This window comes from Cavia porcellus, unplaced genomic scaffold (assembly GCF_034190915.1).
Source record: "Cavia porcellus strain 051 isolate PalLab524CR breed Dunkin Hartley unplaced genomic scaffold, mCavPor4.1 scaffold_6, whole genome shotgun sequence".
NCBI lineage: Eukaryota > Metazoa > Chordata > Mammalia > Rodentia > Caviidae > Cavia > Cavia porcellus.
The window spans coordinates 62,763,898-62,791,049 of record NW_026947489.1 but is presented as its reverse complement, the minus strand read 5'-3'; the positions used below and the strand labels follow the sequence as shown (position 1 = coordinate 62,791,049).

The 27,152-nt window shown below is 35.8% G+C and overlaps 1 protein-coding gene across 1 annotated transcript in view; it reads left to right on the top strand.

Annotated features, from left to right (window-relative positions):
• Positions 1–27,152, top strand: part of LOC100726752 (vomeronasal type-2 receptor 116-like) — a 47,700-nt gene that overhangs the window by 17,900 nt on the left and 2,648 nt on the right. The window contains exons 2-5 of the mRNA XM_013152021.2: positions 6,267–6,555; positions 6,940–7,746; positions 25,182–25,409; positions 25,738–25,861. Coding sequence (XP_013007475.2) covers positions 6,267–6,555; positions 6,940–7,746; positions 25,182–25,409; positions 25,738–25,861 — 1,448 coding nt within the window. The remainder of the gene's footprint in view (positions 1–6,266; positions 6,556–6,939; positions 7,747–25,181; positions 25,410–25,737; positions 25,862–27,152) is intronic.

The following is a 27,152-nucleotide window of genomic DNA, read 5'->3' as shown; positions in this document are numbered from 1 at the left end:
CAACACTCAAAGTTAAAAGAAGAAAAGTTTATTTATCTCATAGTTTGTCAAAGTTTCAGTCTATGATCAGCTAACTCCAAGGGAGGATGGCACATGGTGAAGGGGCAACATTTTAGGGCAGTGGAAAACAGCAAATTCAGCAAGAACCTCTACACCTCAGAAAGTAGAGCTGCTGAGTTGCTTAGTTAAACTTCTAAACTTCTCAAGTTGACACAATGTATCAACTATTGCTGTTAATATACACTTATTAAGTTTAATCATGTCTTAAATTTTTTTTAACTGTTGATTTTGCACTTAGAGTCCCATTATATTTTAGATAGGTACTTTTTAAATGCTAATGAGGACATGAGGTTGACATTTTGCAAATTAGAAAATATTTTATCAAAATTTATATACTTTAAATTTTAAGTTTATCATTTGAAAAATCAATGTTTCCTTGCATCTTTAACAGATTGTCTATTTGGGTTTATAAGTGTATAAGCCAATATTGATACTATACAATAGATTAAATCTAAGTTTACACTGAAGCTCACTCCTTGTGCTCATTATTTAAATTTTGACAAATGCAAAATGACATGTATTGGACAAATACACTATTACGCAAACAGTCTACTTGTTCTGAAAACTCCACTGAGTTTCATGGCTGTCAATGTTGTCTCTGCTTCCCTACTCCTCAAAAATTTGACTGATGGTAAATATAGAAGTCATTTTCAGCTTTGCCCCTCTGCCTCATTGATGAGGGGAAAAAGAAATGTGCCACATGGACTCCTGTTCTCGTAAAAGCCTAAATACTGGTGGAACTCAGTGTTGTAGGATACATTTAGATTATGACAGTGTACTGAATCACGGTATGAAGAACTAAGCAGTAGGAAACAGAGGAAATTACACAATTCAGGAATGTGTTTCATTTCTGCAGTCATCTTCAGTACCTAATTTGGAATTCTTGGCTGTAGTACAATTATTTGTACCACAAGCAATGAAGAGCTGGTGTGGCTGTGAGTTTCAGTGTGTTTCTGGTACACAGACAACACAGTTACACAGGGAAAGTTCTGTGGCTGAAAATCTTAATCATGGGCCTGTCAGATGATACTTGTTAATCTTCCACTTTGGAAGGCACACTGCCACAACACTAACATTAAATATTCTAGAGAAAACAAATAGCATCATCTCTAATGACATCTACACTAATGATTTGTTGACTGAGACTTAGGAACAAACCTGCTCAGGAGAAGATGGCCCTTGGGATGTTGTTATCAGTGGAACTGAATTAAATCATGGTGGTTCCAGGTGAAGAAAATGACATTCACATATGCTTTCTGGCTGATGTTTTTCTCTGGGACATCAGACCTCAGATGTGGAGCCCAGGGTACAATGATGGAAAACTTCTCCAGGGACATGGAGCAGACTCTGGTGACAGGTATTGAGGCATCAGAGTGTCCACCTGAGTCAGAGACAATGTCATGCTGATGTTAGACACATAATATATTTATATACCTGCCCCTCACTGCAAGTTTTCTTTTAACTGAGTCTAAAGCATTGCACATACATCTAAGATGTTACCTTTGATTGTTCTCTTCCTTCCTCTGAAACTTCCTATCTTAGTGTGTACTTTTGAAAATGAAGCCTGCCTTTACCAAAGGAGCACCAGTGTGCACAAAGATGGAGATGTGGTGATTGGGTGTTTTTTGTCTCTTTATTACTATGTCTACTATAGTGGTATCTTTCATATAAAGCCAACTAGAGAATTCTATTTCATTCAGTAAGTATCTTCTTCATTTACTTGTTTTCTTGTGAACAGTAGGATAGATAATGTGTAAGTATCTGTGGATTAACTCATCAATATTCTCAATGGTGCTATTTTGTTCTGCCCACCCACATGTGTACAACAGGGCTGATTTTTAGTTTTACTTATTTTTTTTTTTGCACTTTTGAATGTGAAAGAGAATATTCTTTTTTGTGTGTGTTTCTAGCATATTGTTATGAATCTTGGATGCTGAAAGGGACCCCACTCTCCACAATATTCCATGGTTGATGTCCTTCCTCCTACCTAGATGGTACTGCATGACATTAGGCAACGATCATCATAGTTGAAATCCTTGGATTGAACTGAGTGATAAGCAGCTTTTGCCAAATATCCCTAATACAATAAAGGGCTTGCTGATGTTTCTCTAACAATGCAAAAAATTCCTTACACTTTTACAGATTGTCTTCTTATATTTCTACCTTTTCTGCTTGGAGAAACTGATTTCTGTGAATATTCAGTAACTAATTAAAATACACTCTAGGGTTCCCTAGGACTCAGAATAAGGCCTAGAATAAGGCATAAATCTGTGAGACTTTTCCCCACCAATGTGACTTTTCATCAGTTGCATGTGTGTATCTGTGCACTATTCAGATACTATCTGATCGGTTTCATGCCAAGCATATAATTAAATAATGGCTTTTACAAGGGTCAGAGAATTCTAGCAAGTGACTTGTGCTTTTGTGAAAGAAAGAGATGTCATTGGAGTAGTGATAGATTGAACCTTATAGAAGATTTTGGTTTCATAGTGCTCTCTGGCAGCTATCCACATGAAGCATTAAAAATAAATACAGAAAGATCTTCCCTACAGTGTCATAACCTTGTTGTAAAAGTTTGCCATTAGGATGATTGCTGCACAACCTGATATGAGAAGAAACTTGCTGTTATCCTGACCACCTCCCAAACAGTTTCTTTTTTAGCCGTCCAGAAGATGCAGATGTTTGTTCCATCAGATGCTTGGCCAGGTCTTGGAGGCTACAGACTCCCTGCTTCTGGTCATGCACAAAATTAAGCCACTGCCACTTTTGTCTCAACCAGATTTTAAGAGGTTTCACTGGTAGGAGGGCTTTTGAATCTCATCTGTAGAGAGGACTCTCTGTCCTGACCTTCCCAATAAGAACCCTGAAAACCATATGAAGAGACTACTCAGCAATGGGATTGGAATGTCAGGGCTACAAGCTCCTCCAACTTGGTGATGTAACTTTTTCTGGGTTTTCTCTTCTGTGTGATCATGTATGTGTTAACTAACAACTTATTGATATTTGTTTTATTGTTTTTACCTTGGTAGTAAAGGCATTTGTTACTTGTGACTTCAGGCCCCTACATTAACCAGTTGTGACATAGTCTTTTAAAGGCAACAACCTATTTGGGAGTAGAGACAGCAGAATAAGGGCATTTAGATTTTTTCTTTTGCAAATGGGATTTCTACCTATTTCATACTGCTTATAACATCCAGAGGTTTGCTTATATTTTTATTCCTAGACACTTTCCAAATGTTTACAGAGTTTTCAAGACAGGGACTTCCTGTTCTGACTATGCTACCAGCAAACTCCTTGGTTCAAAAATTTCCTCCGTTTAAGCTTCTCTACCAGCTTGCATTACAGGAAACTTCATTACACTTTGAAAGTGTGTTTTTCTCCCATCTTTTTCTAAAATGTATATTGTCACTGATATGCTTAATATAGAAGGGTTTGATTCTGGTTCTTGCTACTAAATGTTTCTTGTTAGCAACAGATCAGAATTTTTGGATGTTTTTACTCAGAGAACTCTGCTCAAAATCAACTAAACCCTATGAAAGGATTAATTACTCATGTCACTTATTGAAAAGATTAAGAAGGGTTTTATTTGAGCAAGACATAATCTTCAGTAGAGAATCCAATGAAACGTGGTTTATTTGGGAAAGTGGGTTCTGAAAGGTGTATAGGCTACTGTGCATCTAGTGCTAACCAGAAGAATGGAGGCAGGAAATCAGGGAGTCTGGCTAAACCTGCCTGAGGATTCTAACTACAAAAATCCCAGTATGATCAGACATCATCTGAGTATAGTGGGGAATGAGAAACTGATCTTGGTATCTACCAACCATTGTCAGATTTCAAGAGTAGTTCAAGCATGTAGGCTCTTTGTATTCCTAGGAGAAGAAGATAAGGTACCCACCCTCCTATTGTCCTCTATGGAACCACATATGCTCAGGGAATCAGGCAGCTTTTAAAGTTCTACCCATATGCTGTGAGCTCTGTCTGTGGTCAAAATGTTCACATTTAGAATTTTGAGCTTGTATGTCCAGGCTGATATATCTACCAGGAATGAGAGTTTAGGGACTCAGAAGGGAATTTTGATTCTTGATAAAATCAGAAAGAAAACAAAAGAACTTTCAAAAAATAAAAATGCTTACACATAAACAATTTGTATCTTTTATACCAACCACATATTGAAGAATCTAATTTTAATACTTTTCAGGATCATATTTCAAATGCAGTAGTCATAATATTTATATTGTATTCTTGGCTTTTCTGCACATAAATATAGATATATTCAATTCAATTTTTGCCTTAGGAAAGGCCTTCTAAATTGCAAAATAATGTTTTGTATATCAAGGAAAGGAAAATATTCTTGATTAGATAATTTTAAAATGATTGACTAGCACTTTGTTGAAGTAAATGTTTTTACATAAATCATGCTTAAAGAGAGATAGATATGAGCTTGTAGGCTGGAAAAAATACTCATCATTTACCTTTTTGTTTTTCCTATTTGTAATGCATCTCAATGCATAATTTTGAAAATACATGTTGACTATTACTTTTACATTTTAATTAATTATTTAGTACTTAAAATTTATTTGGCCATAAATGTGTGAATAGCACTCTTAATTTGTTTTCATATTATTTTTGCTATCAATAACATAATTTAATAGTGAAGTTCTAAACAAATCTTGTGATAAAAATGATAGATGATGAGACAGATATAGAGCAAGTTTTAAGGACAGGTTATTTTTATGGCCTGTTCCATTGATGCAGCTATATCTTTAGTTTCTTTTTCTCTAAATACCACAGTACTTCTGTTTTATGAGACAGTTTCACTACTTTTTCAGATTTTTGAACATTTTCTGGTATTTGTATAATATGTGTCATTGATATAAAATTATCACTTCTTTAAATATTGGTTAATAGTGGCAACACTGATAGAACTTTTTAATATTAAATTTTGTGGAGTATTCTTTTCAATGCTTTTATCTCTTTGCCACAACTTTAAGACTTTTAAAGAAGTCTTATTTTAAGTTTTGTTAAAGCTTTTGCAATATTACATATGTTTTTCTCAACAAAGTTTCACTTACCAATTTTATACTGTAACCCTCTTTTATTCTCATTTACTTAAATTTGTTTGGAGCCTGTACTAAAATCTTCTTCTATTTTTTAGGTGAATAATCTTTTTCTTAATGATGTAGAAATGCCTGGTTTTCTCTTCAGTTCTTTTTTCTCTAAAACTTGCTGAATATAATTTCTGTGACATAGAAATTCCAGAAAATGCTAACAGATTCTGATGTTAACAAAGAAATACTGTTTGGAAACCTTTTCCATGAAAACACCCTGATATACTGCTTTTTAGATTTATTCCACAATATTGAAAGGAGATTTCACTTTGTCAGTAGTAATTTTATAGCTGTATTAACAGAAATCTCTCAGCAGAAGGGTGGATAATTGTGTGATGAATTCCTGAAACAGTATGAACTTGTATGCCAGTGGTGACTCATGCTTTATTCTTTAAGCAAATCTAAGTTTTGACTTGAAAGAATTTTAGTTTTATCTTTAATTTTATCTTTAGCTACCACATTCAATTTTATATTGATAGATGCAGTGTAATATGCCTCTACATATTTATGTTACCTAAACAGTAAATCAAGCAGATTAATATATAATCAGCTTAATATTTCTTCTCATGCATAAGAGTGAATAGCAATTTTGTTTGGGATATATTTAAATAATAATATTAAGGAATTTTTTTTTACCTAAAATGAAGCATTCAAATAGAAATGAATGCTTGTTGGTGCTGAATACCATATGTAATTCATAAATATATTATTTTTCACCTGGAATACTGTGAGGATATTTTAAAAATATAACATTTTCTAAAGACCTACATAGTTCAATTATACAAAATTTATTCTGAATTTATGTAGCAAGGTCATGTTAACTGTATAACAAATATAACAGTTAATGAAGCAACCCTTCTGAGAATCTTGTAAGCCCACTAAGCCCCTTTATGAGAAATTCACCCCTATGATTCATCTAAATTATAATTGTCTTCCAATAAGTCAATCTTCTAATATCACCATGTTCACACTTAGATTATAAATATATGAGTGTGTGGTTAGAACTCAAGCATTCAGGTCATAAATGCTATTGTACTGAATTGGAAGATAATCATTGATTTAGTCTTTCCCCTAAGGATCTCTGTGCTTTACATGCAGGCTTACACCCAGCAACTACCAGAACTACCTAGCTTTCACTTTCGCTGTGGAAGAGATCAACAGGAATCCTCATCTTTTACCCAACATTTCTCTGGGTTATGAGTTCCATAATTTCATTTACAGTCATTGGAGGATACTAGAGAATTCCTTCATTTTGCTCACAGGACAACATGAGATTCCAAATTATGTGTGTGGCAAAAAAAGCAAGTGTTCAGCAGTATTGACAGATATTCCATGGGATACCTCAGCTCAGATAGGACCACTGATGGAACTCTACAAATTTCCACAGGTGAGGATTGCTGTGACAGAAAATTATAGAAACATATATTTGGTGTTTCAGATACCAGAAGCATAACAGTTTAAAGATGACTGCAATTAGTGTCTTTCAAATGGTACAATGCACCAGAGTCTGTACATAGAGACTTCCTAGGTTACAAACAACTTTTTTTCCTTATCATTTTTTGGATCCAAGGTGCAAGAAAGAAGGAAAATACATTTATTGGATGTCTGATTGATTCGTTCATTTTAAAAAAAATCTGCTGTGGTAGATGTTTAGAAAGATGGGGAGAACATGTTTTTCTTCTAAAATTCATATAGGATACTCAGTACACTTTAGGACTAATATTTCTTTCCATCAATACTAGTATATTACCCAATTTTCTTTTTATTTTAGGTTTCCTTTGGCTTTTTTGATCCTACATTCACTGAGAGTGGCCAGTATCCTTCACTCCATCAGGTGGCTCAAAAGGACACACATTTGGCCTTTGGCATGGTATCCTTGATGCTTCATTTCCACTGGACATGGGTGGGGCTGCTCACCACGGAAGGCCATAAGGGTCTTCAGTTTCTCTCAAATGTGAGAACTGAGATGGACAGGAATAGAATCTGTGTAGCTTTTGTGAAAATTGTGTCAAGTGCCACTGTGTCATATCTCTCAGTGATGCAGAAACATGATATCTGGACTGCAGATACATCATCAGTCAATGTGGTGGTTATTTACTATGATACAGATAGTCAAAATGATGTGAGTTACAACATAGTACAAAACTTAATGACATGGAAGGTCTGGATGACAAACTCACAATGGCAAGCTGTCCTAGATGGAAGAAATTTCATACTTGACTCATTCCATGGGGTTCTTGTTTTTTCACACCACCATGAAGAGATTTCAGGTTTTAAAACTTATGTCCAGGAAGCTACCCCTTTCAAATACCCAGGTGACACTTATCTCTTTGTGTATTGGTACAAGAATTTCCACTGCTCATTCTCTGAGTCTGACTGTACACTGAAGAACTGCACACCTAATGTCTCTCTGGCTTGGCTGCCTCTGAATCATTTTGACACAGCCATGAGTGATAGGAGTTACAACATATACAATGGTGTGTATGCTGTGGCCCATGCTCTCCATGTTATGCTTTTTGGAGAAGAACAAGGGCCACCAATGAGAAACAGAAAAATGATGATGTTTTCCTCATGGCAGGTAATGAATCTTCCTTTGAATTGGCATGCAGTGTCATCAAGGTCTCTCTCCAGATATTGCATGTCCTTCACCAAAGAATGTTAGTACCATTTCTATAAAATACAAGGCATTGTGTATCACACTTATTGCTAAGGAGATAATTTTTGAGTTTACTTGAAATCACCCTCCACCCTCCATTGGCAAGGAGGAGGAAACAAAACCCAAGCTAACTGGTCTAAAAGATGTCAGTGCCACACCCATTTAAACATGTTCTGTGATTTTCTTAAGAACATCTTGGAAAGCTGTAGAAACTTGCAAAACTAAATTGGGATGGGCCAAGGGATTTACCTCAGGAGTATAAACAAATGCCTAGCAAGTGCAAGGTCATGATTTCTTTTTTTTTATTACTTTATTTATTAATATTAAGAAGAAAAGGTAAAACAAATTTTCACAACAAAATAATGAAAAAGTAACAATTGTTAATAAATTATACAACATTATCTTTAGTCACTCAAGTACAAAATATGGGCATAAAAATTACTTCAATCAATATTAGCACAACCTTTCCTATTCAGTGAACTAAGTGACACTAATGGTATAACTAACTTGCACTTTTTTCTTTTCCCTTCTATCCTTTCTCTTTTCTCCTATCTTAGTTTCTTCTTTTTATTAAACAGTTTCCTTCCATTTCACAGTGACTATTGTATATTTTGAACCTTATGGTTTCACATATGTCACTGTGGTGTGATGTTTTTCAATCATTCTGGGAAGATACACAGAAAGGGAATACCTGGGTTGAATGGGGCCTCTAATCCTAATTTTTTGAGGAATCTCCACACTGATTTCCACAGTGTTTGTACTAATCTACTCTCTAACCAACAGTTGTAAAGGGTTTCTTTTTCCCTACAGAACCGGGAGCATTTTTTATTGGTTGATTTTTTAAAAAAATTAAATGATTTTTTAATGAATAAGGGAGAGGATGAGATAAAAGGGGGCATAACAACATAACAATACAGGTTAAAGCATAAGACTTTCAGCAATCTAGTGCTTCACCACCAAATAACCTGACTTAATAGTAGTTACCATAGAGTCTTTTTCTTTGAAATATTTGAATATAACTTCATATGCTATAGCATCAAATATATCAAGACTATGTAACACCATTCAAGTGGATGAAAGCATTGTAGAGTATTTAGAACCAGCTAACAGAAAAAAAATGATCAATGGTTTCAATATTATCTCTTTGCCTATAGCAATTTTGTTTATACTACCACATACGATAAAGTCCAGCAAGTAACAACATAATAAAATCAATGGAGACAGAAGAACCATAGTTTGGTACGGCTTTAAGACAAGATGTTATTAAATCAGCACTAGCTGTTATTATGTCTTATTTTCTTCAAAGTGGCTGTTCATTGCAAGGTCATGATTTCAATACTTGGTTTAAAAAGTCTTTCCAAAACTATAGTGGGTTAAACCCAACAATACATGTAATTAAATTTTATTTAATTCTGCCAACTCTTGAGTTATTGTTGAACTCATTTTTTAGGCAGACTTTATGAGAAAAGTCAGGTAGACAATGGAAGTTGTGAGTTTTTTTTTTACTCCAAAGAGGGTAAAACTAAACAGAACAAAACATAGCAAAGCAGATCAGAAGAAAACAATGCAAGTGACATAGATTTCAAAGTAAGAGAACAGGTGATCTACAGTGGATGCTATAGTGTCTTTTGTTTTCTTCTAAAGAGTTGTCCGTATCTTCATACACAATTAATTCATACAAAACACAATGGTACAAAACTGATCAGAACAGAGTAATGAAGGCATTGCATGCCTTCAAAATCAGACAAAAGAAAAATCAACAATGACTACCATAATGTCTCTTGTTCTCTTTAACATAGCTATCTGTACCTTCATGTATGTTGACATTAAACCATACAAAACAGACTAAAACCACTCTGAACAAAGAATAAAATCATTACTGGATTTCACAGCATGATGATATGGAATCAGCAATGGATACCATAATGTCTCTTTTTCTACAAAGTAGCTGTTAATTTCATCATGCATAATATAATTGATTTTTTTATTTAAAGAGAAAAACAAAACTAAACGAAGCAAGACAGTAAAAGGCTAGAAGCAACACAGAATTTCAAGAGAAAAAACACACAGTAAGAGTTCACCAGTTAATAGATCACACATTGTCAACTTACAAACAGCTGTCCAGATTACAAAATTAAAGCGTACAAAGTGGAGATTAATACAGTGAGATTGCAGTCAGTTCTTTTCAATGATCCAAGAAAAACTCAGCAATATGGTTCTCTTTCCTACACATTTAAATAAACTTGCAGTTATATCCTTGAGATCACTTTCCTTTCTCTCTTTTTTATACTAACAATCGCGCATTTTAGTTTCCATTACTTCCACAGTTTTTTAAACTTTTTCTTTGAAGAGGAAAAGAAAAAAGATTGAAAAAAAGGCCAAAAAACAAAAAACAAAGCAAGACGGACCAAAGAAAAACCCAATGTGACGAAGCAAAACAGAGTCATTTATATCAGGAGGATGGACATAGCATAAAATGAAAAAAAAAATTAAGGGGGGATTACTAGGTGAGCAACAGTGGTTACCGTTATGCCTCTTGTTATCCTAAAAGAGTAGCCTATATCAGCTAGTATAAAGGAATTGAACAAAACTGTATATAAGACCAGTAAAACCACATTGGAGTGCTTACAGGATTCCAAAGAAGATAATAGTCAAATAATAACGGGCATCATAGAATATCTGGTTGCCTTCCAAATGGTTGCCTATACACTCAAACTTGATACTATTAAGCGAAACAGAATATAATAAAATCAGTCAGAACAAGATATGGAGAACACTACAGGGGTTCAAATCAGGTTAATAGGGAAACAAAAAATTACTATAATCTATCACACTATTTTTAATTTAATTTTCCCTTAGTTAAAAGATACTAAGAAATAAATTAATTTTTTATAAAAAAGGAAAGAAAAAGGGGGAGACTGAGATAAAAAAAATGTATCAATATAACAACACCGGTCAGAATTGAAAAATTTAATCATCATTGTGTTTCACCCCTAGATAGCTTGACATTAATAGTACTTACCATAGTGACTCTTTCCTTGAAATATTTGAGTCTAACTTCGTATACTATAGCATCAAATTTATCAAGACAGTGTAAGACCGTTCAAGAGAATGAAATTGTTGCAGGGAATTTAGAACCAGCTAGCAGAAACCAAACATCAATTTCTATATTATCTCTTTGTCTATAAAAAACTTGCTTATACTATCACATACATTAAGATGTAATAAGGTACCACATGTTAGAACCAATGGAAACAAATGAACAAAAACTTGATGGGGCTTCAAAACAGGATGATATTAAATCAGCGCTAGCTATTATGCTCTTATTCTCTTCAAAAATAGTCATTTGTAGTATCACAGACAATAAAATAAAACCACCCAAATTAAAACCATTCCAAGTAATGAGTGAAAACATTATATGGCTTCAAACCAGTGTGACTGGGAATCATGATTACCACGTACTTTCATGAATTCTTATCGTTACTTACACTAGGGAAACTATTCGGTATTTATACAGGTGAGTTTGATTTATTTCACTTATAAGTATGGTCTCGAGCTGCATCCATTTATTTATAAATGTCTCAATGTGATCATTTTTTATAGCTGAGCAGTACTCCATTGTATAAAAGTACCACAACTTTTTTATCCATTCCTCAGTTGATGGACTGAGGTTGGGTTAGGTTGTTTCCAAGATCTGGCTATTACAAATTGTGCTGCTATAAACATGGGTGCACATATATCACTGTGGTATGATGCTTTCAGTTCTTCTGGGAATATGCCTAGGAGTGGAATAGCTGGGTCAAATGGTGCTTCCAGTCCCAGCTTTCTGAGAAATCTCCAGACTGACCTCCACAATGGTTGCACCAGTCTACACTCCCACCAACAGTGCAGGAGAGTTCATTTTTCCCCACAGCCTCTCCAGCATTTGTTATTGGTGGTTTTCTTGATCTTGGCCATTATTTCAGGAGTGAGATGAAATCTCAGTGTGGTTTTAATTTGCATTTCTCTAATGACTAGTGACGCTGAACATTTTTTCATATATTTATTTGCCGTTTGTATTTCTTCATCTGAAAATTGTTTATTCATCTCTGATGCCCATTTTTGGATGGGGTCTTTGAATTTTGGGGGTCTGATTTTTTTTAATTCTTTGTATGTTTTAGACAGAAGTCCTTTGTCTGAGGGACAGTTCACTAGGATTTTTCCCCAGTTTGTGGGTTTTCTTTTCACTATGTTAGAGATTTCTTTTGATGTACAGAAACTTTTTAATAAGATGTGATCCCAGTTATTGACTCTGGGAAGTATTTCCCGTGCGGTTTGAGTCTTGTTCATGAATTCTCTACCTACCCCTATGTCTTCAAGGTTTTTACCCAATTTGTCTTCCAATAGATTCAGTGTTTCCATTTTAATATTTAGATCTTTGATCCATTTAGATTTTATTTTAGTGTATGGTGACAGGCATGGGTCTAGTTTTAGTTTTCGGCATATGGAGAGCCAGTTTTTCCAACACCATTTATTAAAGAGACTGTCATTCTTCCAGTGAACCTGTTTAGCCCCTTTATCAAAGATGAGGTGGTTGAGTGTGTTTGTAGTTGTGGTTATATCTTCTAATCTATTCCATTGGTCTTCGGCTCTGTTTTGATTCCAGTACCATGTTGATTTTGCTACAGTTGCTTTGCAGTGTAACTTCAAGTCAGGGATTGTGATGCCTCCTGCCTTGCCTTTGCTGCTTAGAACCCTCCTTGCTATTCTAGGTCTCTTATGGTTCCAGATGAATTTTAGGAATGATTTCTCAAGATCTATGAGTTATGTTGATGGTATTTTTATCGGGATTGCATTGAATCTGTATAACAGTTTTGGGAGAATGGCCATTTTCACAATATTTATTCTTCCTATCCACGAGCAAGGGATGTCTTTCCATTTCTTGAGATCATCTTCAATTTCATTTTTCAATGTATTATAATTTTCCCTGTATAGGTCTTTCACTTCTTTCGTGAGAGTAATTCCTAAATATTTCATTTTCTTGGTTGCTAGTGTGAAGGGTGTGGCTTCTCTTATTTCTCTCTCTGTGATTTTGTTGTTAGTATATAAGAATGCTATTGATTTTTGAGCATTGATTTTGTATCCAGCCACATTGCTGAATTTATTTATTATATCTAGGAGTCTTTCAATGGAGTTTTGGGGGTCTTCTATGTAGAGTATCATGTCATCTGCAAATAGTGATAATTTAACTTCTTCTTTTCCTATCTATACGCCTTTTATTTTTCTTTCATGTCTAATTGCTCTGGCTAGTATTTCCAGTGCTATGCTAAATAGGAGTAGTGACAGGGGATATCCTTGCCTTGTGCCTGATTTTAAAGTAAAGGCCTTCAATTTTTGGCCATTTAGTATGATACTGGCTGTTGGTTTGTCATAGATGGCCTTTATTATGTTGAGGTAATGACCATCTATTCCAATTTTCTGTAAGGTTCTTATCATAAATGAATGTTGTACCTTATCAAAAGCTTTTTCTGCATCTATAGAAATGATCATGTGATTCTTACTTTTGACTCTATTGATATGGTGGATTACATTTATTGATTTACATATATTGAACCACCCCTGCATACCTGGAATGAATCCCACTTCGTCATGGTGTATAATCTTTTTGATGACTTGCTGCATCCTATTTGCCAATATTTTATTGAGGATCTTCGCATCTGTGTTCATTAGGGAGGTTGGTCTGTAGTTCTCTTTTTCAGTTGGGTCTTTCTCAGGTTTTGGTACTAGAGTAATATTTGCTTCCAGGAATTACTTAGGAAGGATTGCTTCCCTTTCAATTTCATTGAAGAGTTTGCGGAGTGTTGGCATTAGGTCCTCTTTGTATTTCTTGTAGAATTCTGCAGTGAATCCATCTGGGCCTGGGCTCTTCTTTGTAGGTAATGACTTAATTACATTTTCGATTTCATGAATAGAAATTGGGTTATTCAGCAGTTTTACTTCTTCTTGACCTAGCTTTGGTACTTCATATGCTTCTAGAAATCTGTCTATTTCTTCTGTGTTATCTAACCTTTGATAGTAGAGGTTTTTGATATAGGTGTTGATGATCTTTATTTGGTCTGTAGTGATTTCACCTTTTTCACTCCTTATTGAATGAATTTGAGCTTTTTCTTCCCTTTTTTAAATAAAGTTGGCTAGGGGCTTATCAATTTTATGTATTCTTTCAAAGAACCAACTGTTTGATTCATTGATTCTTTGTATTGTTTTCTTAGTCTCTATTGCATTGATTTCTGCTCTGATTTTTATAATTTCTCTCTTCTTTTGGCTTTGGGCTTGACTTGCTCTTCTTTTTCTAGCTGTTTGAGGTGTAGCATCAAGTTATTTATTTGTATTTGTTCTGTTTTCCTGATGTGGGAACTCAGTGCAATAAGTTTCCCTCTGAGGACAGCTTTTATTGCATCCCACAGATTCCGGTAAGTTGTATTTGTGTTTTCATTTGTTTGTAGGTATTGTTTAATTTCTTCTTTAACTTCCTCTGTGACCCACTGATTACTCAAGAGTATGTTATTCAGTTTGCATGTGTTTATGGGATTTTTGCAGTATCTTTTATCATTAATTACTAATGTCATAGCGCTATGATCTGATAACATGCAGGGGATGATTTCAACTCTTTTGCATTTCTTTATATATGTTCTGTGAGTTAATATATGGTCTGTTTTAGAGAATGACCCATGTACTGCTGAGAAAAATGTGTATTCTGTTGTTGTTGGGCGGAATACTCTGTATATGTCTATCAATTCCATTTGTTCACAGGTGGGATTCAGTTCTTTTATCTCTTTGCTGATTTTCTGTCCTGTTGATCTGTCCATTGGTGTCAATGGTGTGTTAAAATCTTCTGTTATAATTGTATTACTGCTAATTTGGTTTTTCATTTCTGATATTACTTGTTTTATATAACTGGGTGCTTTGGAATTTGGTGCATATATATTTAAGATAGTTATCTCTTCCTCTTGAAGTTTTCCCGTAACCAGTATGTAGTGACCTGCTTTGTCTCTTCTGATCATTATTGGTTTGAAGTTCACATTGTCTACAAACAGAATAGCTACCCCCACTTATTTTTGTGATCCTGTTGCATGAAGTATTGTTTTCCATCCTTTGACTTTCAGTCTGTGAGCATCCTTTTGGGTTAGATGGGTTTCTTATAGACAGCATATGGTTGGATTTTGTTTCTTGATCCATTCTGCCAGTCTATTTCTTTTAATTAGTGCATTGAGACTATTTATGTTAATGGTTATAAGTGTTATATATTGGTTTATTAGTGACATGTTATATTTCTGCTGTTTCATCTTTATCTTTCTGTTCTATTTAATTGTCTGCTTTGTTAAGTGGTTTTTTTCTTAAGTGTATCCAGACTGTCTTTCAGTATTCTTTGCAGGATTGGCTTGGTGATCATGAATTTCTTCAGCTGTTCTTTGTCGTGGAAGTATCTTATTTCTCCATGAATTTTGAAGGACAGTTTTGCAGAGTACATCAGTCTAGGTTGGAAATCATTTTCCTTTCGGTTCTGAAATACTTCACTCCATGCTCTTCTTGCCTTTATTGTTTGTGTTGAGAAGTCTGCTGTGATTCTGATAGGTTTTCCTTTATAGGTGATCTGTCTTTTATCTCTGACAGCTTTTAATATTCTATTCTTTTGTTCGATTTCTGGAACGGTGATTATTATATGTCTGGGTGTAGTTTTATTTTGGTTTTGGCTATTTGGAGTTCTATATGCCTCATTGATCCTGATATCAGTTTCCAATTTCATGTTTGGGAAGTTTTCAGCAATTACTTCTCTAAATATCCTCTTGACATCCTTTGTATTGTCTCCTTCTTTTTCATTTATCCCCATCAACCTGATGTTGTTTTTCACTGTGTCATATTGCAGGTGTTGTAGTGTTATTTCTTGATTTCTTGTTATTTTTAAAAGATCTTTCCTTTCCTGTTCACTGGCTGCAATCTTGTCTTTGAAGTCCGAAATTCTATCTTTGCATTCATCCAGGCGGTTTTTACAACTTTCAATGTTGCTTTTGATTTCCTGTATATCTCTTTGCATCTGTTTTATATATTCTGTTTGTTTCTTATATTGTTCATCCAGAGATTCTATCCTTTTGTTTAGTTCCTCCAGTTTTTTACCTGTGTCTTCTTTACATATGTTCAGCATCTCCTTCATTTCTTTTATTATTTCTTCTTTTACTTGATATATTATTTCTAGTTTGAATTCCTTCAAAGCTTCCCAGAGCTGCTTCTTTATTTCTGTTACTATTGTTTCAGGTATTTCAGGTATATGGCATATATTTTCTTCTATGTACATGACTCCTAGGCTTTTTTGGGGGGATAGGTTGGGTGTTTGAGATTGCATTTTGGTCTTTCATTTTGTCATTTTCCTATATTACTGTGTTTCAAGTGTTGTTTCAGAGTTTCCCCTGGTTGTGTTGTAAATTGACTCTTATGTCCTGGGCTCTTGGGACTCCTCTTGTAGTAGCTCCCTCCTTGGGCAGCGGAGCCCCTGGATTAAAAGAGGCTTGCCAGGCTCCTCTCAGGTAGACCTAAAGCTTCTTCAATTTGCACAGTTTCAGGGCTGGACCGGAGTCGCCTCCGCTCAGCTGGATGCGCACCTTACAGTCCCCAGTGGTGGTAGTATGGGCCCCGGGCAGGAGAGGCGGCAGCAGGGCCGGCCCCTGCTCAGCTGGATGCTCACCTTCTGGTCCCCAGCGGTGGTAGTTGAGCCCTGGGCAGGAGAGGCGGCAGCAGGGCTGGCCTCCACTCGGCTGGACGCTCACCTTCCCATCCCCAGTGGTAGTCGGGCCAATATAATTGATTTTTATAAGCTGTTTAGAAATTCTAGGCATGTATAAGCCTGTACATGTATACCTATCTTTTCTGTATTAGAGGAAAAAAATAAAACACAACAGATTACTAGAAAAACAAGAAACAAAAAAGGCAAGTAAATAACAATACCAAAGAGCCCAAAACAATGATAATATAGGCCTTCAAAATGAGGCGGTAGGAACAGAACTAAGGTTATTATTTTACCTAGTTATGTTCAAGAGTTCCTAAGATCACAGGACACAAACGTGCAAAATTGTTCTAATCCTATGAATGTTAACTGTTTTGTTCCAAGGACTTACAGGATTTGTAACACAATCATCCTAGCTATCCTAAGTGTGTTTATATAAATTTAGATATCTTTTCCCTTCCTTTTTCTTTTTCCAAATTTTCCCTGAGATATTATTTCTTCTTTGAGCACATTCTTACCCTTTCACTCTATAGGAGATTTTGTATCTTATGTACTCTTACCAATCCTTACACTAGGAAGACAATACATTATTTACACATGTGAGTTTATTTTATTTATGAAAATAGTCTGAAGGTACATCTATACTAAATTCTAATAGTATCTAATTTAAGAAGTTAGAATGCATTATAAATATCTTAATCCAGTCCTTTATAGCTGAACAGCGTTCCATTTTATAAAAATACCACATGTTTTTTATCCATTCCTCAGTTGATGGGAATTTAAGTTATTCTATGTCTGGCTATTACACATTGTGCTGCCATAAACGTGAGTGCACATATATCACTGAGATATGATGCTTTCAGTTCTGCAAATATGCCTAGAAGCAGAATAGTTGGGTCAAATGGGACTTCAAATCTAGGCTTTTTGAGGAACCTCCAGACTGACCTCCTCAGTGGTTGCCCTAATCTACACTCCAACCAACAGTGCAGAAGAATTCCTTTTTCCCGCAGCATCTCCAGAATTTGTTGGTGGTAGTTTTCTTTATCCTGGCCATTCTTTCAGTAGTGACATGAAGTTCCATTGTGATTTTAATTTGCATTTCTCTACTGAACAGTGATACTGAAGATTTTTTCATGTATTTATTTGCCATTTGTATTTCTTTATCTGAGAATTGTGTATTCATCTCAGATGCCCATTTTTTGATTGGGTCTTTGAATTTTGGGAGTATGATTTTTTTTTTTTTTTGTCTTTTTCGTTTTTATCAGTACCAGGGATCGAACTCACGACTGCCTGCTTGCAAGGCAGGCGCTTATGCCGCTAAGCTAAACCCCCAGCCCCGGGAGTATGATTTTTAAAAAATTCTTTATATGTTTTAGAAAGAAGTTATTTGTCTGAGGGGCAGTTGACTAAGATTTTTTTCAAAATTCATGGGTTTCCTTTTTACTGTATTGGAGATTTCTTTAAACATGCAAAAACATGATAATAGGATGTGATCCCAGTTGTTGATTCTAGGAAATATTTCCCATGTGGTTTGATTTTTGTTCACGAGTTCTCTCCCTAACCCTATGTCTTCAAGATTTCTAACTACTTTTTCTTACAGCAGATTCAGTGCTTCTATTTTAATATTTAGATCTTTGATCCATTTAGACGTTAGTTTATTTTTTTTTTTATTTAAAGAAAAGGAAACAAAAAAATACATGGAGATAAAAAAAAGGGTAGAAATAATACAAAATTACAGAAAAACAAACGGTAAGAAATTGCTGGTTGATAAGTTACATATTGTCATCTTGGAAATAGCTGCTCAGGTTACAGAATTAAAGTATTTAGAATGACATTCAAAAAGTGACACTACAAACAGTTCTGCTCAATGATCGAACAAAAGCTCAGTAATATGGTTATCAGTCCTACACATTTGTTTTACATCTCAAAGAGGGTAAGATTAAACATATCAAAACAGAATAAAACAGTTTAAAAAAGCAATTTAAAGAAATACAGATTTCAAAGCAAGTCCACTGGAGATCTTCACTGTCTATCTAACTGTCTCCAGTTTCTTACAAATAGCTGTCCCCATCTTCACCCACTTTATATACTTATTGCATATTATAGAACTAATCAAATCATTACAGGATGATGAAGGCTTTTTAGGTCTTCAAGATCTAACATTAGGGAAGACAATAATAACCACCATTACATCTCTCATTCTCTTTGTGATAGCTGTCCCCATCTCTACATATGCTGAAATTGAACTCAAGAAACCAGTCCAATGTCATTCTAATCAGTGAACAATAGTATTGCTAGAATTTACATCATAATGCTACAAAATTAGCCTCGGGTTTCTTAGCGTCTCTTCCTCAGAGTCTTGCATTATGTAATCTGTTCCCATAAATAATTAAAAAAAAACTCATGTGTGAATTTCTACATATATATCTATCCTCTCTGTATTATAGGGACAGCAAAACAATTTCCTAGAAAAACATGCAATGGATAAGACATATAAGACCACAATATAGATGATCTTCCATAGTTACTATGTTTTCTCTTGTTATTTTCAATAGATTTGTCCACAACACCGGCTTATTATAGTTAAACCTAGTATTACCTATTTTTATAAAAACTTAACTTTGAAAGCATTGTAGGATTTGAGAGCTGTTAATAGTTAATACCAGTATGGATATCCTTTACATCTTGTCATCTTCAGAGTAGTTGCCTCTACTTTTAGGGTTGATACTAACAAGCATACCAAATTCAAATAAAATCAGCCAAGGCCAACCCATAGTCTTATGATCCAGATTCAATTAAAATCAGTCATAGTAAGACAATGTAAATAATACAGGATTTCAGTTTAAGTTAATAGGAAAGTAAGGATAGTTACCATGGTATAACCTGCTATTTTTGGGTCAAGATGTCTGTGCCCTCAAATCTGACATGTGTGGATAGACCAGAACAAATTAAATTCAAACTAAATATGGTGATAAGACTGTGTCTTTTAAATCCTTATACACCATTAACAATGACCTCTGCCTTTTTTTAATAGTGTTTCAGAGCTGTCTATACTAAAGACTATAGCTTACTGTCTCTGCCTCATGTCTGCTACTCCACTTTTCTGCTATAATTTGTCCACCTTATTCCCTCATTCCACTGTCTGCCCCATTCATTGAGGCCTCTCTGCCACTGTTGCTGGAATCCTGGTATCCCTTCCTCTCTTTCTCTGTAATGTCCTTCAGCACTCTCTGTAGGGTTGGATTGGTGGCCACGAACTCCCACAGTTCCTCCTTGTCTTGGAAGCATCTTATTTCTCCATTAATTTTGAGAGAGAGAGTTTTGATTGGTATATGAGCTTTGGTTGCATATTATTTTCTTTCAGGACTTGGAATATTTCTCCCCACTCCCTTCTTGACTTAAGAGTTTGTGTTGATAAGTCTGCTGTTATTTTGATAATTTTCCCATTGTAGGTAATCTGCACCTTTTCTCTGGCTGCTTTTAATATTCTGTTCTTTTGGTGGATTTCTGGAATCTTGATTATTATATGTCTAGGCGTAGATCTGTTTTGGTTGTAGGTAACTGGTGTTCTGTATGCCTCTTTTATCTGGATATCATTTCTTTTTGCTATACATGGGAAATTTTGCTTTAATATATCTGTGAATATTCTTTGTATTTCATTTTTGGTTGCTCCTGCTTCCTCACATTCTTTATTCTTAAGTTATGTATCTTTTTGTCATCTTCTAGTTTTTGAATTGTTTCTTTCTGGTTCCTTGTTATTTTTAAGAGGCTTTTTCTTTCACGATCATATGTCATAAATCTCTCTTCAAGTTTCAGAAGGCTGTCTTTAGTTTCTGTCAAGGCATTTTGCCAGTGTTCAATGGAGTTTTTAGTTTCCTGGTAATCTCTTTGGATCTGTTTCATGTATTCTAAGTTATGTTTAAATTCTTCTTCAGAAGTTTCTCTTTCTTTTCTGATTTCCTCAGTTCTTCCATCTGTGTTCTCTTGGGCGGGGCTTGTCATTTCTTTAATTAATCTCTTTATATCTTGCCTTACTTGGATCAGGAGTACAGTTTTAAATTCATCTATGAGGTCATGAAGGTATTTTTTAATTTCGGCTGATGCTGTGTCGAGTATTGGATGGTTACTGTGCTTGTTCTCTTCAGTGTTTACTTCTCCTGGGCTTATTTTCTCATGTTGGGCAGCTGGAGTTTTTTTTTAAATTTTTATCTCTTGTTGTGTTTCTGGTTTCTTTCAGACTGGAGTGTCCTGGGGTCCCTGGCCCTCTCCGTACTGCTTAGGGTCTTTCAGAAGCATGCTGACTTGAGTTTTTGCCATCCTCCCCAATTTGCTGTTATATGGGGTAGGCTGGGATGCAGGGGCGGTACAGGCTAGCCTCCAGCCTCTGTGCCAGTCAATCCGTAAATTAGGCTGTACTTTCTGGATGTCATTGAGTTGTGACTGTTTTGTATCTGCTTATTGAGCCCCAAGCAGAGGCTTGGTTTAGCCCCAGTAGCTCCTGCCAGTTCTCTCTGTACCAGAAGCAGCTGACTAATGTCACTATGGCACAGGTTTCTGCCCAAATCCCAGCTGTTCTCTTCCAGACCTCTCTGTGACAGGAGCACCATGACAGCAGGTCTGCCCAAATCCAAGATGTCTTCCACTAGTTCTCTGTATGACGCTGAAGCCAGCATGGCATCAGGCTCTGCCCAATTTCAAGATGTCTTCCACCAGACCTCCCTACAGGGGGACTTGGTGCTGTCACCGAGCTGTAGGTTCTGCCCAACTCTAAGATGTCTGCCGCCAGGCTCTCTGTGTTATTGATGTCCCCGTGGTGGTGGGCTCTGCCCAGTTCCAAGATGTTCTCTGGCCAACCCCAGCAGCCGCGGGGTCCCCCGTACTCACCAGGTTTCGGTGCAGGTCCTCCTCTTGGGTCTACTGCACACCACGCTGCTCGCCCTCTCTGTGCTCTCGGCACAGCATGGAATGGTCAGAAAACTGCACAGCATTCAGCTTTGGAGCTCCAAAGCCTTTCACAATCTCGTCTGGTGCAGCGGGGCAGTCCTGGCTGCTTCTCAGGGTCCCAGGTCTCAGTTTCCAGCAGTCATCAAAAGCCAACACAGCTTTTCCTGTTGGGTCCACGGGTCAGTTTGCTGATTTAAAGGCACGGGATTTGCAGCCTCCCATTATCAGCCTTCACAGTCTCAGCACAACTTTAAATCCTCCAGCTGCACTGCCTTGGTTAATAAGAATCATTATGCATTCATCTGGCCCTCTCCATGTTGTCATATTCTAGCTTCTAATATGATTTCTCCAGAGAGACTCTCCGCCTGATCCCCTAGCAAGCCGCCATTTTTTTACCCAATCTAGACTTTAGTTTAGTACGTGGTGATAGGCATGGGTCTAGTTTTTGGCATATGGAGTGCCAGTTTTTACAGCACCATTTATGTGAGAAACTTTCTTCCAGTATTGTGTTTGCCCCTTTATCACAGATAAAGTGGCTGCATGTCTTTGTAGTTGTAGCTATATCTTCTAATATATTCCATTGATCTTCAAGTCTGTTTTTACTGCTGTACAATGCTGATTTTATTACAGTAGCTTTGTAGTATAACTTCAAGTCAGGGATTGTGTTGCCTCCTGACTTTTCTCTGTTTCCCAAAATTGCCTTTGCTACTCTAGGTTTTTTTTCTGGCTCCAGATAAATTTTAGGAATGATTTCTCTAGATCTGTGAGGTATGCTGATGGCATTTTGATTGGTATTGAATTAAATCTGTATAACAATTTTGGAAGAATAACCATTGTCACAACATTTGTTCTTCCTATCCATAAACAAGGAATGTTTTTCATTTTCTGATGTAGTTTTCAATTTCCTTTTTAAGGGTATTATAATTTTTCATGAATAGATTTTTAGATTGATTCCTCAGTATTTCACTTTTTTGGATGCTACTATGAAGGGTGTGGCTTCTCTTATTTCTCTCTCAGTGAGTTTGTTGTTTGTGTATAGGAATGCTATTGATTTTTGAGTATTAATTTTGTATTCAGCCATATAACTGAGTTTATTTATTATACCTAGGAGTCTTTCAATGGAATTTGGGGGTCTTCTACTTAGAGTATCATGTCACCTGCAAATAATGATAATTTAACTTCCTCTTTTCCTATCCTTATTCCTTTTATTTCTTTCTCTTTCTAATTGCTCTGGCTAGTATTCCCAGCACACATATTGAACAGGAGTGCTGATAATGGACTTCCTGGTCTTATTCCTGATTTAGATTAAAGGCTTTCAGTTTTTGGCCATTTAATATGATGCTGACTGTTGGTTTGTCATAGATGTTTTTTTAATCATATTGAGATAAAGATCATCTATTCCAATTTTCTGTAAGGTTTATACCATGAATGAGTATTGGACTTTATCAAAAGCTTTTCTTGCAGTTATAGAAATGACCACATGATTCTTACTTTTGGCTCTATTGATATGGTGGATTACATTTATTGATTTGTGTATGTTGCAACATCCCTGCAATCCTGGGACGAATCCCACTTGGTCATGGTGTATAATCTTCTTGATGATTTGCTGCACTCTTTTGGCCAATATTTTATTGAGAATTTTTACATCTGTGTTCATTATGGAGATTGGCCGGTAGCTCTCTTTTGTGGTTGGGTCTTCCTCTGGTTTTGGTATTAGAGTAATACTTGCTTCCAGGAATGAGTTAGGAGAGTGTTTGCATTAAGTCTTCTTTGAATTTCTTGTAGAATTCTGCAGTGAATCCGTTGTGACCTGGGCTTTTCTTTGATGGTAAGGTTTTAATTACACTTTCAATTTCATTAATTGAAATTGGGTTATTCAGAAGTTTTATGTCTTCTTGATCCCACTTTGGTAATTCATATATTTCTAGAAATGAGTCTGTTTCTTCTGTATTGTTAAGCCTATGGGAGTAGAAGTTTTCAACATAGATGTTGATGATCTTCTGTATTTCCACAGGGTCTGTAGTGATTTCATTATTTTCATTCTTTATTGCATGAATTTGAGTTTTTTCCTTTGATGTTTTAATAAGGTTGGCAAGGAGCTTATCAATTTTATTTATTCTTTCAAAGAACCAACTCTTTGACTCATTGGTTTTTTGTATTGTTTTCTTAGTCTCTATTGCATTAATTTCTGCTCTGATCTTTATAATTTTCCTCCCTTCCCTTGCTTTGGGTTCCACTTGCTTTTATTTTTCTAGATGTTTGAGGTGTTCCATCAGGTTATTTATTTGTGTTCATTCTGTTTTCCTGATGTAGGAATTCACTGCAATAAATTTTCCTCTGGGGACTGTTTTCATTGTATCCCACTGGTTCTGGTATGTTGTATTTGTATTTTCATTTGCTTGTAGACATTGTTTAATTTCTTCCTTAATTTTCTTTGTGACTCACTGATTTCTCAAGAGCATATTATTCTTTTTTCACTGTTTGTGGGGGTTTTGCAGTTTCTTTTGCCACTAATTTCTAGTTTCATGGCACTATGATCCAATCAAATGCATGGGGTAACTTCAATTGTTTTGCATTTACTTATGCATGTACTGTGGGCTAGTATAAAGTTCATTTTAGAGAATGTCTCATGTGCTGCTGAGAAGAATGTATATTCTGGTGTTGTTGGGTGGACCACTCTGTATATGTCCACCAAGTCCATTTGTTCACAGGTGTGATTCAGTTCTGTTACTTCTTTGCTGATTTTCTATCTAGTTGATCCATCTCTTTGTGTCAATGGAGTATTAAGTTCTCCTGTTATAATTGTTATTGCTTATTTCATTTTTTATGTTAATATTTTTTTATAGCTGGGTTCTCCCAAATTTGGAGCATATATATTTAATACTGTTATCTCTTCCTCTTGAAGTTTTCCTCTAACTAGTATGCAGGGACCTTCTTTATCTCTTTGGATCATTGTTAGTCTGAAGTTCAACATTGTCTGCAAACAGAATAGTTACTTCTGCATTTTTTCAGGGGATTCTTGGCTGATTGGGGCCCAAATAGGGCCAGAGGGAACTTCCAGTTTGTCCTTCAGTGATGTGGGGTGCTGGACGGGGCCTTACCTGACTTGGAGCCACAAACCAATGCTTCTCCATGGGCTGGAAATCACTGCACACACTTTCGGCTCATAAGGTGGAATGCAGGTGGCTTCATGCCACAGGGGTCCCTGGGCAGGGCCCAGTTAGGCCTGCAGGGACCCTCCAGTGCATCCTCCAGTGATAAGGGACTCTGGGTGGGGCTTTGCCAGTCTAGGAGAAAGGTGCAAAAGCTTCCCTGTGGGCTGGAAGTCACTGTGTGCATTTTCGTCTTATGAGTCAGAATACATGCTGGAAGTTGTAAGACTGAGAAGCTTTAATTTCACAGTTGGTGTTTTTCTCTAACCCAACTGTACACTTTATTTAAATTGGAATGCAAAAGATTATTTTTCGGAAACTGACTGGTGTTTCTTGAATATGGTTACATTTTAGTTCATCAAAATTCACATGCTCCAATTTAATTGATACCAGTTTTTAAACTGTTTTATGTAAATGAGATTGGTGACACTTAGTGTCTTTTTTACATTCCTATTTTTGCTTGTATTCTGGAGCCCTGTTCACATAAGATGTTGTGTGTCTTTTAGCTTCATCCCTTTCTGAAGAACATCCAATTTTCCAATCCTGCTGGAGACCAAGTGAATTTGAATGACAGAAGCAAACTGGATTCAGAGTATGACATTCTCAATTTTTGGAATTTTCCAGAAGGCCTTAGACTTAAAGTTAAAGTGGGAACATTTACTTCACATGGTCCACATGGTCAAAAAATGACTTTATCTGAGGATATGATAGAGTGGACCACAGGAGTTACAGAGGTATGTTTTAACTAATCATGATGCACTTCCTTAAGCACAGGTAAGCTAAATCTCTCATAGATTTTGTGCTTCCAATTGTCCTCATGTAATAATCATGTGTGAACATTGAATAACTAAATTTTCAACTTGAAAAATAATTGTTTATATGTTTTCTAATGAATAGGAAAGGAGTGAATTTATTTTTGTAAATATATATTTCATAGGATGAAATAAATTTGGCATGAGAATTCAATAGTTCTGTTTATGTATCTACAAAAATAAATTTATTCTTGAAATTCTGAAGTAAGTAACTTTCTAAAAAAATTACTACCATATAATTTTTCCTTAGATCCCCCTCTCGGTATGCAGTGAGAGTTGCCATCCTGGATTTAGAAAAAGCCCTCAGGAGGGAAAGGCTCCCTGTTGTTTTGATTGCATCCCTTGTGCAGACAATGAGATCACCAATGAAACAGGTAGGAACATATCCTGTGGACACATACTCACTATATTTTACACTCACTCTACTCCTTCAGGAAGTGGAAAAAAGTCTTGTAGAGGGCACTGATGACAAAATTCTTCCTTCACTCTCAATTATTTGTTTAATTCAGTGCTATTGCTTGGTTGGAAAACACATTTCCTCTTTTGAAATTCACTCTAATTCATTTTATTTTTATTACATTCTTATTAATCCTTTTTCCTTTACTGGTTATTAAACCAAAGTGTTCTCTATCAATATTCCATGTCCCCAGCTATTCTCAATTGATATTATGTGACAGAATTTCACCAATTTGCCTCAGATTGCCCCCAAAATTCAAAAGGCCTGTCTCAGCTCACTAAATTTCTGGAATAACCCTTATGCACTGCCATACCTGGCTACATTGATTTACTTTATTTTTTGTAATAAAAATTAGGCAGATCAATTTGTTTTTGGATATTTTACAATTTTACAGTTTTAGAAGGGCTAAATGACAATTTTCAGCATCAACTCCCAACTCTACACAAGTTTAACAGAAAAAGCATCTATTTTTAGTGCTTTGATTATAGGCAAAGTACCCCACTGCATAGTAAATGCTAGAGATGCAGTCACAGATTTGAGGGTGTAATACGGAGTAGAATGTTCTTCTCAACAGCTATGTAATCCACAAATACAAGTATACATTCATGACTACTGGTATCACAAGTAATTTGTAGAATAAAACCCATGCAACTACCTACTTCAAAGGCTAAACATACTAAAACAGTGTTTGAATGGATATTTTTATCCATACAGTAACAATCACAAAACCCTCTGATCCAACTTTATAAGATATAAGGAACTGAAGACAAGGAACAGAGGAAGACTGGCAGTGAATGCTGGGTTAAGAGTCAGGACAGTGGATCAGTTGGTGGTTACTCAGAGCAGGATTATTTTTTAGAGATTTTACAATATCCTAAGATATGACTCATTGTAAAGGGTGTCAAGGATGGGTGATTTGTCAGTCCTGACCACTATTTAGTAAATGCTAATGGTAGACTTGAAGAACATTCCAGTAGCAGAGGAATGAGAAAATAGAAAACAAAGAATAAAGGGCATGAAAATTGGAGGAAATGTCTGAATTCTGGGGACATGCTTTAGTAACTGTCCAAAGTGTTCTTGTCATGAGTGACCTGCTCCTGATCACCAAACATCACATTTGGAGTACAAGGTGATGGGAGACTACATTTTGGCTTGTATAAAACACCACTGCAATTGGATCAAATAGAAGTATGATTTATTAAAAAAGC